Below are 13,225 nucleotides of genomic sequence, written 5' to 3' on the forward strand. Positions count from 1 at the left end.
TGGAAAACTAGCAATTGAAAGGCTGGAAATAATAACTTGAAAGAGAATGTTAGATCACTTATTCTGCACCCCTGAAAAAGGACAATAACTTTCAGTAGCAGTTTAAAAGAGTGTCTAGGGGTCTTATGTAGGGAATGATTGACTAGGAAGGACAGGGTTTAAATTAAAGCAAGAAAGATTTCAGTTAGCTCTTAAGAATTGCATGACTGCTTTTCAGGCCTTGGAATAGGTTACCTAACTGGAAAGGCCTATAGTGCTTGCAGTTTATGTATTTACTTGTAATGCTTGTAGTTTATTTATTTGGACTTTTGGTTAATTGTTTATTATTTATCTTGAAGGCTTTGGGAGAATTTGGCTCTAGAAGCAGAGGCTTCACTTTTACTGTGTTTCTGTCCACCCTCCTGTTACATTCCTGTTCAAGTTTTAGACTTTACCAGTAGAGCTCCAGTTTATTGCTTGAACTGAAATCTAGAGTAATTCAGGAAGATATTAAGAAAGTTTTTTTCCCTTAGCCTCCCAAGCCCCAATACACACACATTCATATTCTCTCTCTGGCTTTCTTTAGTTTAAATTTTGTTTAGTTTTTGAAAGATAATTTTTCTACACTTGTCTCCCAGCCTCCCAGTTTCCCTACCTAGAAACATCCAGTATTACAACTTTTGTTTTGTTTGAGGTTTCATTTCTAGAGATTGTTAGTATTTATGTGTAATAGGTTATTTTTCACGCTGCCGTAGGCATGGCAAGGCTTTTAGTTACCTCATCAGAGCCTTTCCCACGTGACCCCTTGGGTGTCTCTGCTCGCTAGGGAATACTTTCGTAGCCAAATGTACCTTCACTATCTTAAATAGGTCTAATGGTGAGAAGGTTGTGATCCCTGAGCTCAGTTCTTATCAAAGGCCACCAGTAATCCTGAACATTAGACTTTTAAAACCTCTTAGATTATGTCTTGTGGTATAAGAAATGAAAGATTTTTGATAGTGCTTCTTTCTGTTGAGAAAGCTGCCTTTTTAAGACCTGACAATAAAGCATATTCCTGGAAAACCTTTCTAGGTTGGCCCATGGACCAACTTGTCTCTTGGACTGGATCCTGGGGAAGAGGAGCCAACTTTATACCGTTTTTGTTTCTCCTCACCCCTCTCTCCTCACTAAAAATAGTCACTTTTGTTTGGTGTCTATATACAGCATAAGACTGTATTGATAAGGACAGAAGCGATTTTCCGTCACAGTCTTTCCAAGTTAGTTTTTTGTTACACACATTGATTCTTCTCTGGTTTTTGTCTCTTTTCTCTGGTTCTGAACCAATTTATGTTTTGTATTTTTATATATAAGGAATAGTCCCACCTTATATTCATTTACAACTGTATAAACTAGCTGAGCATATTTTTGTTACTTTTATTCTATTTATATTCTGGCAATATTTCTTTATATTGAGTGAGGGCATCATGTCATTTATCATTATTTTGCAGACAGGAAACATGAACTTGTGTTCCATTTCTCTAATGAGGCCTCACTCTCATCCCACCTCCTTTGTTTGCCATTAGCACTTCTGGTAGAGCCCTGCTGTATATCCTCCTCCTTGTGTGATCCAGCAGCTGCTACTTCTGTATAGCTTCCATCCATTTCATCTTTTGTGAGTCTGTTTTCAAGGTAGACAGTGACTCAGAAAGTGTCAACATCCTACAAGTTACAGGAAGAAAGATTTTAGATCAGTATCAGAACTTTATCAGAGCTAACTAAAGATGAAAACGATTGACTTGGGGCTACACGGGAGTTCCCTATCATTAGCCATTGGCCACCTGATAGGAATGTATCAGCATAAATTAAAGTGTTAACATTGCATAAAATGATGTGCATGACAATTTGCAGTCATGTCTCTGATGTTGAATCTGAAATCAGTACTCTGAAAACTTTAGTGTGTGGTCATGTTGTGTTATCAAAAGAATTCCCAGAAGGGAGCAGTATAAATCCATAAGCTGAAAGAAAGAAAGTAGATATTCTTTCCCACTCAAAAGCTGTTTTCTCCACCTGCTGTTGGAAATTATATTCTTTTTTGTGATATCAATCAGGTGCGTGGAATGCGTCTTTCTTTGCTGTCCTAACGAGAAGCTCTAAAGAGAGTGTAATTTGCCTAACTTGTTACCTTGATTGTTGCTTTATAATGATTGCTCTTAGAATGCTTCTGGCATATATTCTTGAAAGATGGTTGGGAATCAAATGAGACTCAAAGAGGAAAAAAAAAATAGATTTTTAGGACTTAAATGGACAGACAGTTGACAGTAAAGTCGTGGACTCATTTTCTTGCTCTCCCAGGAGCTCTTCAGAGCTGCTTTGGGAGAATGTCTAAAATCACTTCTCAGATTGTCGGAGGCATTTATGAAACCTCAAGGTGCAAATCTACAGAATTCTCATTTCGAAAATAATTTACCCTTTATGCATGGTCTTGGTGCCTGTAAAAGTCATTGGATTTACATAACCTTGAAGATCCGTTCCCTTGTTTCTGCTCCTTCCTACCCATATTTCCTTTTACTGCTGCTCTCAGCTGCATGGGTTAGGGGGCGGTATCATGAAGGCTGTAGTGAAGTCTTCTCTTTTAATTGGCATATACATTCCTGGGGGAGAACTGAGCTGTGACCACCTAAATCTTGCTCTGTAATCTTTTCCTGGGGGTATCTGTCTCATGAAGTTCCTTTACCTGGCCTTTCTTCCTCTGCAGGATTAGTTATGGTGCCAACACAGAACTATATTCATGCCCAGCTTCCTGTATGCTGTTACGGTGTGTTCTGATGGTGTCTAGGTGTTTGTATTAATAGAATATCTTGCGCCCACAGCAGTGGCCTCTTCATCTGAACCCTTAATAAGAATTTATATTCAGTCCTGTGACAGACCCATACCTTGCTATAACATAGATAAGATAGAGACTTTTCTAGGACAAATATTTAATTTATTAGATATAATCATTCTCAGTTGTCAAGTCTTTGAATAGTTAACTTCTGGCTGGTGCATTTTATGCTGCATGTAGTGATCTCAGTAAAGGTTTTGTGGACCTTTTCCACTTTTATTCCTTCACTGTCAACTACTGATGTAGTGTTCTTACAGCCTTAATTAACATCGAGGCACCATTTTCTCGTGTTTGGTAGTTGAGGTGGCATTTGTAAGTTAAGATTCTAAAGTTGCATTCTGACCTGTGCCATCATGTCTTGCTTTCTCTTCTCCCTAAATAGAACTACAGTGATTTTATCTTCTTGGAGAATGATCGCAAGTTTGTTGCCTTTTTTAATGAGTTCCCTTTTTTTCTGATTTCACAGATTGGTCAAATCATTGTGCCACAACATTCAGAGAAGATGGACTATGGACTTACCTCACTCAGATTGTGGCCTGTTCCCCTTGGGTTTTGTATATCTTTATGCTAGCAGCTTTCCATTTCTCATGGTCAACATTTTTATTATTAAATCAACTCTTTCAGGTATTTTATTTCTCTTCTTATAATGCCTTTGAGTAAAATCTCCAACAACTTGTAGTGAGGTAGAAAGACTTGAATTGGAAATCAGAAGATATAGATTCTAGTTTCACCTCTGTCACTTACTCTGTGGGTCTAGGCATGTCATTTGACCACTCTTGAATTTCAGTTTCCTTGCCTGTAAAATGAGGATAATAATGCCTGTGTACTCTCACAAGATGGTTTAAAGGTTAGCATGATATTAAATAATTGTTAGAACCAAACCTAGAAATTATCTAATCTGACCTCTTTATTTTGCAGATAGAAGTATAAAGAGGTGAATTGAATTGTTCAAGGTTACCCAGGGTGTGGCAGAATCAGAACTGGAAACTTAGGTCCTCCAACAGTTCCATTTAAGGGGTTTTTCCATCATACAATTAAATTATATGGTGTGTGCAAGAATGATATAAACTGTAAAGCATCATGCAAATGCAAGATGATTATCTTCCCTAAGTTTTTCCAACCCTATTTGTTACCCTTGTTACTATGCAGTGCTTAAGTGGATGGGAGTGGAAAAAAATGAAAGATAAATCACTAACCAGTGGACATGGTAATTACGTTTTCAGAGAACGCCATGGCCATTAGAAAGTTCAAACTCCAGGGCAGTAGTCAGCTTCAGCTTTCTCTGAAGCTTCTGTCCCTTCCCTGCCACCTTCCTTCTCCTATGAGCCTAACCTAATTCTCATTGTTGCTGTCTCCTGCCCACATGGAATGGGCTGTAGGCGGTGATCATTCTGAGTCAGTTACTGCAAGACCACAGACAATTAGAGCATTACTCAACCAAAGCAAAATGTATTCCACTTCTATGGGGATGTAACCAGTTTCAAAATAATGATGATAACAACAAGAAAGATAAGGAGGGAGGGAGGGAAAAAGAAAAGAAATGTTAAGGAAAGGAAGGAATTAAGTTAATAATATTGACTAAACTGAGATTGCTGAGCATTCGTCCTAATCTCCTATCCCTCTGACATCAACAGACTCAGGTAGCAAGAATGGATATTAACATCAGTGATGATTAATATTAATTATCATTTATAATACTATATTATTTATTTGTGCTTTATTTATTTTTCAGAGCACTTTCCCATCTATTTCCTCACAAACATTTGAGGTATAGACCATGCCAAAGTAGTGTCTCTATTTTATGGATGAGAAAACTAAACCCAAGAGATGTCAGGCGCCTTGCTTATAACCATAGGCCTAATAAGAGACTGAGTAAAAATTAGCATCCAAGATTTGAGACATCAATTCTCTTTTTTCTGAACTCTTAGAACAAGTACAAGTATATGAGACTACAGTATCCTTAATTTTTTAAAGAAAGGTTAATATATTTTTCTATACTTTCTAATTATGCAAAGGCAGAAACATAGACTCAAAGTTTCAGGTAATATTAAAAAATGGGAATTTAGAACAAAATTGTTTCTCAACGAACAAAACAATCCAGTACTTTGAAAACTTGCATGTTCTGAGTGCTCTGGTTAGTCATGGCTTTGACTGTAACAAGTCAAACTGAGTAGACAGACTGCTGGTCAGGAGCATGGGCTTATTCTCACACTGACCGAGGTGTCAGTCCCAGCTCTGCTGTGTGGCCTTGGACCCGTTACTTCACCTCTCTAAGCTTCTGCGTTTGGTATTTTAAATATATTTTCTCAAATCCTTAAAACAATAGGATGAGGGATGGTGTGATGAGGCCCATTTTACAGATAAGGGACTTGATGTTTGGGTTGTTTTGAGGATTAAATGAGATAACTGAATAATTGGGGATTTTGATGATAAGAAAATTTTTAAGTCACCTTAATTCTTACTCTTCCCCAAATTTATGAATTTAAATGTTCTTCACTTCTGGTTATTAACTTTTTCTTTGGCCCTTTTCAAAGAGATACTAAGAATACACAGGTTGAGGTAATTGCGCTGATACTGACCTTAGATTGTTTTATTCATCTAAAAGTTGCATGCTGAATGTGTTAAGCATCTAAACGTGACCGTAAGCCATGACTTGAATTAATAAAACAATTATTTCATGACTCTTAGTCAATACACAGTGCTTTTCTTGAATAAAAATTAGACAACCAAAAAAAATACAAAATGCCCAGCTATTATATTTACATAGGAAAGTATAGTTTACGGCTACTGAATCTCTGCCCTCACCGTGGTCCTTGGTTAGAGGCTAGAGGGAATTGGCTTTGGGGCGGGTACTGTATGTTTGCCCATTTCCTGTGGTGGAGCTACTCTGTGGTCTTTTTCACATTACCTTGCAACCATCTTTTTCAGATTGCTTTTCTGGGCCTGACCTCCCATGAGAGAATCAGCTTGCTGAAGCAGAGCAGGCACATGAGACAGACGTTGTCCCTCAGGAAGACACCATACAAGTAAGTGAGATCTGTTCTAGCCCCAGAGTCCTGGGGAAGAATCTTAGCCACTGGTTTCCCAACCTTGTGCCACCACCACGGCCACACTGCTATTCTCTAACGTGCTATCTGGTAGAGTTAAACCCCTCTTTCTTAGAAGCCTCAGTGATGGGGTGAGCAGTAAGGTCATGAGTCCCAAGGTGATAAGAATTTTGGATTTAGTTGACTGGACCCAGCAGAAGTAGTAAGTGACTTTGAAGTTTTGCCAAGTTGAGGACTCTCTCCACTCAAGCCACATGGTCACAAGGTTGCACATTGCTGGCGCAGAGTCACTGTGAGATAATTAAGCACGTGGCTGAGAAAGTCAGCCACAAGGCTCTCTGTAGAAAGCGTTAGATCATGTGCTTTGCCAAGATTTTCAACCTGGCTTTCTATTACCAGTGATTCTTTTAGCCCTGTGTTTAATGTGCCCACCTGTGTCGGGGGAAGCCCATTTTTCAGGTCTGGGACATGTTCCCCCTGGAGCATTGGTTGTATAAAACCTGTCCTCAGTTGAAAATGAGAGTGTCTGTAGGAAGGCTGTCATCTTGTGATATGAAAGATCATGCTTTGAAGCTTATCTCCCTGCCACCTATATCAGGGTCTTGGAGGCTGGGAGTGCTGCAGAGGTGACCTAGAGCCCTCTAGGGATTTGCATGCCTACTGCATATCTCACGCGCAGTCTATTTTAAAGCATACTCTTGGTACAAGATGAAACTGTTAGGCTGTTAGACAAGAGAATCAGAGACTGGAATATGACTGCAATGTGTATTTAGAGAGGAGAGAAATTGACTTAATTGGGAAGAGATGGCTAAAGCAATGGGGAGTGGTGAGCAGGGTAAAGCTTGTGATAATCCTTTCACACTGGCAGTGATAATAAAGTCCCTTTGTTGGTGGTTCAACAAGAAGAATAAATAATTATCCCACTAAAGCATGGAAGCCTTATTGTGGAGGTGGAATTTGAAGCTGAGCCTTGGGAGATGTGGGGCAGGGTGCGATAGAGAAGGGAGGAAGGGCATTCGAAGCCCTGGAGAAGAGTCTAAATAGAAGGACAGGTGAGAGCTGGAGCATGTTTGCTCAGTAACGGCAGCATAAACTAGAGGAACTAAAGGTAAAACCTTAGAGTCGCTTTGAATCTAGCTTCCAAAATCCTGCCCAAACCAAAGATTTCATTTGTCCTCCCCTAAGCTACTTTTACTTACTATGGTAGTCCCCCCCTTATCCCCGGGGGGATGTATATCTAGACGCTTAGCAGATGAAACTGTAGATAGTACTAAACCCTATATATGCTATGTTTTTTAGTCTGATAACTGAAATGGCTAACAGGTGGGTAGCACAGGCAGTGTAGATATACTGGACAAAGGGATGATTCGTGTCTTGGGCAGGTAGAGCTGGATGACTCGAGATTTCATCATGCTACTCAGAATGGCATGTAATTTTAAAACTTATGAATTGTTTATTTCTGGAATTTTTCATGTAATATTTTCAGACCACAGTTGACCACAGGTAACTGAAACTGAAACCTCAGATGAGGGGGGACTACTGTACCTCTTGAGCCAGGCCCTATAAATTCCCAGAATGTCTACCCACTACCACCCCATCAGTTCTGCATGGTCAGCCCTCTACTGAGGAAGCGGCTCCTGAGTAGCATTGGTCCTTTCCTGACAGCAGCACCTTCATCCCCCACGCAGAACACAGTCATCCAAACAGCAGCACTGTGGGTAAGGGATTGGGCTAGACACTTAAAAGATAGGGAATGTGTATAAAAATTAGCATTCCTCATAAGTGGAATAGACAGTAGTACTGCAGGAATTTATTGGAGAAAAAATGATGCTGAAGACAGTTGTAGTCAGGAAAGCTCCAGTGGGAACATGGACGTTGATTGGCCTGGGCCTTGAGAACTGGTAAGACTTAAATAGGTAAGGGGGCTACCTGAGGTAGGGGTGGAGGTTCCCCCCATGTGGCTTCCAGACCCACACAGTTATGATCATGGGAAAAATAGAGCCAGAGTAGCTGGAGCAGGAGGTTTCGAAAGATGAGTTTGGAGAGCTAGAACTTGAGTGGTACATTGTGTAGAGCATTGAATACAAAGATGAGGAATTTGGATTTGAGCTCTGGGCAGAGGAGCATCTTTAAAGGGTTTGACTGGGAGGCGAGGGGCTATGGACAGATCTGTGTTTTGGAGGGCAAGACAGTCTGCAATATGTAAAATGAGTTAGAAGACTTGAGACAAGAATATCATTTAGAGAGCTACTTAGAAGGTTAAGGGTCAAAATACATCTTGTTGATTACAAGTATTCTGACTTTTGTGGCCCTTAAGATGATCAAAGTCTGAATTAGGGCAGTGAGAGTTAAAGGAAAGAAATTTATTGATGTCAGTGACCAATCCAGTGAGTAGGGGCCCCAAAATAAAGTGATGAAGCAAAACCCAATTAATTTGCTGGGCATATTCCAGGGAATCTCAAAATAGGGATTCAGGTCCAGGAAAGTAATTAGGCTTTTAAGTTCCCATGAACCCAGGAACTGTCTGATTTACTTCTGGATTTCTGCAGGATCTTCAAAGAACATTGTATATTATAGATTCTCAACAAATGTATATGGTTTGAATGAATGTTTGTCAAGAACTACACAGGAAATGTGGTAAGACGTGTTCTCTTTTTTTCTTGGCAGCCTTGGATTCACGCAGAACCTGGCAGATTTCTTTCAGTGTGGCTGCTTTGGCTTGGTGAAGCCCTCTGTGGTAGACTGGACATCACAGTACACCATGGTCTTCCACCCAGCCAAAGAGAAAGTTCTTCGCTCCGTATGAAGAAAAGTAACCCAAAACTCTCAATCTGATTTATTTTTGTTTATGTTCACGCCCTGTGGTCTGAAAGTGAAGATTTAGAGTTCACCTAAGCCCAAAGGGAAACACTGGTGGTTTTTAAAGCCATTTGGTAAAAACAGAAGTTCTCAATAAAGGCATTACACTTTTTTAGATTTAGAAAGATGGACTGTTCCTGTATAACTTTGGCAGACATCTACAAAAAAAAAAAAATTATATTTTTCACAGGAAAATGCAAGCTATCCTTTTTTTGGAGGTAATATTCACTAATTATGGATAAAATGGAGTATTTTCAGATATGTTATTGGCTGTTTCAAAATAGTACTATTCTTTAAACTTGTAATTTTTGCTAAGTTATTTGTCTTTATTGTATCTATAAATATGTAAAAAATATTTAAATAGATGTACCTGTTTTGCTTTCACACTTAATAAAAATTTTTTTTTGTAGTTGAGACTTACTTTCTGACACTTAATACTTCTAGAGTCTTAAACTGAGAAAAGATGTACATAGGACATAGAGCAACTAGTTCATAATTTCAAGAATGAGTTGAGATTACTGTTAATAGCAATAAGCAAGATCTAATTTAGTTTTCCATCTTACTTAGAAAGAACATAGAAATTCTTAAAGTTTATTATTTTTACTTAGTGCCCTCAACATACACTGGTGTTCTGGAGAAAATGCTAATTCAGCTTTAACTCTTAGTATAGCATGTATATGCCCTTGGGCATGGCACCTTCCTGCTGAAAACCTTCAGTGGGTTCCCCTTGCTTTTGGGGTAAAGCTAAAATTCTTATCATGACCTACAGGGCCCTGAATGATACAACCCTGTTTTGTTTACTGCTGTCTTGCTAGACCACACTTAGTCCTCTAATCACATTGACCTTTCAGTTCCTTAAGGATCTGTTCTTCTATAAAACCTCGCAGATAAAGAGACTAAAGGCAAAAGAAGTTTGTACGTGCTCCAAGGTCACATAGATACTGTTAAATAAGTGGGGTTGCCACTGTAGAATCCCAGTCGCCTAAAATATTACCTCACACATAGTATTCATTCAGTAAATATTTGAATTAATTTTTGACCTACTTAAACCCAATTAAAGGGTTTTTAAGAAAGACATCATGTGAGCAGAATTGTGTTTGAAGCCTCTGATTCTCAATTGAGGGACAAAAGGACTTTTTAGTCTATATCCTCTCTCCCCTCTCTTTTCTCACCAACCCCTACCAAGTGAGTGAGCATTGTGGTCCAAATTGTGGTCCATAGGCCATTTAGATCCCAATCACAGAGGCAAGGTTGGGGGGTCCAGGGCTCACTTGTTAAAAATTCAAATTTTCCATCTCAGGCCTTTCAAATCAGTCTCTGGGGAGTGAGTTTTCAAATTCTAATTTTTGTCAGATTCCTCAGTTGGTTCTTACCTGTACACACTACTTACTATTTGCTTAAGGAATCTTACCCCCTCCCTTCTAGTTTGTCTTTTCCCTTGAGTACACATTGGTATGAAAGGTTTTTTTAAAAAGAGACCAATGATGGCAACTAATGCAAACAAACAGAAAAAGTGTGAGAAAGAGAAAGGAGCAACATGACCTTGCAGAATATGGATTTAGGAAGCTGGAGGAGAGGAGGAAGTAACTTAGAGGAGATTGGGTAGGAGGCTAACCAAGAGAGTACAGTGTCATGGAATCCATGGAGAAGAATTCATTTCAGAGGGGAAGCAGTCAGTTGTCAGGAGCTAAGGAGGGGCTGAGGACAACTGAGGAAAGACTAAAGAGTTTGTGATTAAGAGGTTATTTCCTGCCTTGGTTATTAGTGGTGGTTGTGGGTAGAGAGTAGGGGCCAGGAGAGGACTCAGAAGACAGATGCTGGAAGACCAAGGACTAAGTGGAATCTAGCCATGCAGCTTGGCTCTGAGAGGAGAAGGGAGGAGGCGGTAGCTTGGGGCATAATAGCAAGGTTTAGTTCCTGTTTTATTTTAAAGCCAAGGCAAACCCAGTTGTGTTTGTCAGGGCCAGGGGAATGTGACTGTCATGCTATCTTGCTGTAACTTTATTCCTTTCTTCAAGATCTGTATAGTCACATTGGAGACAACAAATTTGAATCACTTTCACAAATACTAGGCAAAATCTTGATGCCCTCTGGGGCTTAAACAGACAGGATGACACTGAAGCTGTGAGAAGTGGAATGACTTGGATGTAGCACAAATCATATTTCAGGTGTGTATTAGTCAAGGGAGTAAACATGATAATAAATATCCCCCCCCAATCCCAGTGGCTTAACATAGTAGTATTTATTCCTCGTGCAATGGTCCCTTTAGCTGTTAAGAGATGTCCTTCCATGAGGGACCCATGCTCCTTTCCAGCTAGTGGCTCCACCACTTCCTAGGACCTTTTGCATCCAGAGGTGGAGAGATCGGAGACTCTCTCGAGAGGCCATGGAAGCCAGGACTCCAGGGGCCAAACTCAATCACACGTCCCAGTCGACAGCAGGGGCGTCTGAGAAGTGTAGTAGAACAGTGTGCTCAGGAGCAAAAACTCCACTATCCCTGAACCACAATAAGGTTCTTCCTTTGTTTTGTTTCCCTCCAGTATGTAATAATCTCATTTTAAATTCTAGCAGAATTTGCATTTACTCTGGCCTACACTTCCACTTCATTCACTCAACAAATGTTTATTAAGTGCCTCCTATTTGTGGAGCACTGTGAATGTAAGCATGTCACATTCTAACAAGGAGGCAAATGGGAATTCAAAATTTCAATGCAACAAGAGAGTGCAATGTTAATTACATACCGGCTATGAGAGCACAGGGTAGATTAATTCTGCTCAGGTAGTTCAGGAATGATTTGCAGAGGAGACGGCATTGGACCTGTGTCTTAACTAATAAGAGTTCACCAGGCTAAAGGCGTAAATATGGAGGGGGTTTTATCCTCCAGGAATTCCAGGCAGAAGGAACAGCATTAGCAAAGGCATGATGGGGTGAGGCATATTTGGAAAGCTTCGAGTCTTTTGAGTGTAGCTGGAACTTGTGTGGAAGAGATTATCTAAAGCTAAGCTGAAAGGGTAAGGCTGAGGCCAGTTTGTGAAAGTCCTTATACGATACACTGTTATGGGTTGAATTGTTTCTCCCCAAAATTCTTAGGTTGTAGTCCTACCCCCTAGAATCTCAGAATGTAACTACATTTGCAGAAAGGGCCTTTAAAGAGACAATTAAGTTAAAATGAGGTTATTCAGATGGTCCCTAATTCAACATGACTGGTGTCCTTCTAAGAAGAGGAGATGAGGACACAGACACACAGAGAAGACCGTGTGAAGACACAGGGAGAAGACGGCCATCTATAAGCCAAGGCGGGAGGCCTCAGGAGAAACCAACCCTGCCAACACCTTGATCTCAAAGACTTCAGCCTCCAGTACTGTGAGACAACAAATTCCTGTTGTTTAAGCCACACCTAGTCTGTAGTACTTTGCCAAGGCGCCCTAGCAGACTACCATACATACTAAACACCGGGAATGGAGGGATTTGGGATCAAGGAGTCTTGGGGAATGAGACAAAGAAGGGTGAGGAAGAGGGCAAGGCTAAGGATGACTGAACTTTTTAGCTTCAGTCTTCCTGGATGGGTGGGCTGTGGGGCTAGGAACTGTGAAATGCAGCAGAAGAGGAAGAGTTGCATTGTCCCGTAGTCATTTCACACGTGTGTCTTACCCCTCAGCAAACCTGGGAGTCCCTAACAGAGGGCCAAGGTAGTATATTGCTTTTAAAGTTTGTGCAGAGCCTCGTCCAAGACAACACATAAGCAGTACTGAATAAATGCTCATTCTAAAGAAAGCCTTCCTTGGGACTTGGAGCATAGAAAAACCTGTGGTTTAGCCTAGTGTTTCATAGTTTTTACGATAGATTTTCATTTGCTTTCATTTACTCCAAATAATTCAGAATTGCATGGCGGTGGGAGAAATGCTGTGGTTGTTAAAAGTAGAAGCCTAAGAAGATACAAGCACCGGAGCTGCTGAGAACTTGCTGAAGAAGCAGAGAAAGACACTTCTAATTGGCTGTGTTTCATTTGTGAGGCTGGCAATTTGACGTAGGAGTCTTAAGAAAATTGCTAAACCCCAGGGAATTGTCCTAGAATAAAAGAAAATCATCCTCATGTTGTTTATAATGCAGAAGCAAATGCCATGCTTTGTTGTCATTTCTGAGTTTTCACGAAATGTGTAACATTACATAGTTCGTGATAAGACAAAAGGATCAACTCTTCAGCAATTTTATTAGTTTTGATTTTCCTTTTAGAATTTGCTATCATGTTCTCTATTTTCTCCCGAACTTACTGTTTTCTTCTCCATTAGCAATAACTAGGAAACACTCAGCCGACAGCTTCTGAGAGACTGCCTTCCTTTGCCTGTGGTTTCTTCCTTCTCATTCCTTTCCCAGTTGACGTCCAGACTCATTACATTCTCTGCAACTAGTTTTCTGAACTAGCTCTGTGTTTTTTGAAAATTTTCCTTTATCCAGAAAAGATCCAGAAGACAATAAAAGA

At 40.1% G+C, this 13,225-nt stretch overlaps 1 protein-coding gene across 2 annotated transcripts in view; it reads left to right on the plus strand.

The window, feature by feature from the left end:
- Nucleotides 1-9,154, plus strand: part of ZDHHC13 (zinc finger DHHC-type palmitoyltransferase 13) — a 46,295-nt gene extending 37,141 nt beyond the window's left edge. For both annotated transcript variants that reach the window (XM_045557666.1, XM_045557667.1), the window contains exons 15-17: nucleotides 3,306-3,463; nucleotides 5,768-5,865; nucleotides 8,554-9,154. In XM_045557666.1, coding sequence (XP_045413622.1) covers nucleotides 3,306-3,463; nucleotides 5,768-5,865; nucleotides 8,554-8,692 — 395 coding nt within the window. In that variant the 3' untranslated portion in view covers nucleotides 8,693-9,154. The remainder of the gene's footprint in view (nucleotides 1-3,305; nucleotides 3,464-5,767; nucleotides 5,866-8,553) is intronic.
- The last annotated feature ends 4,071 nt before the right edge of the window (nucleotides 9,155-13,225 follow it).

This window comes from Lemur catta, chromosome 7 (assembly GCF_020740605.2).
Source record: "Lemur catta isolate mLemCat1 chromosome 7, mLemCat1.pri, whole genome shotgun sequence".
Taxonomy (NCBI): domain Eukaryota; kingdom Metazoa; phylum Chordata; class Mammalia; order Primates; family Lemuridae; genus Lemur; species Lemur catta.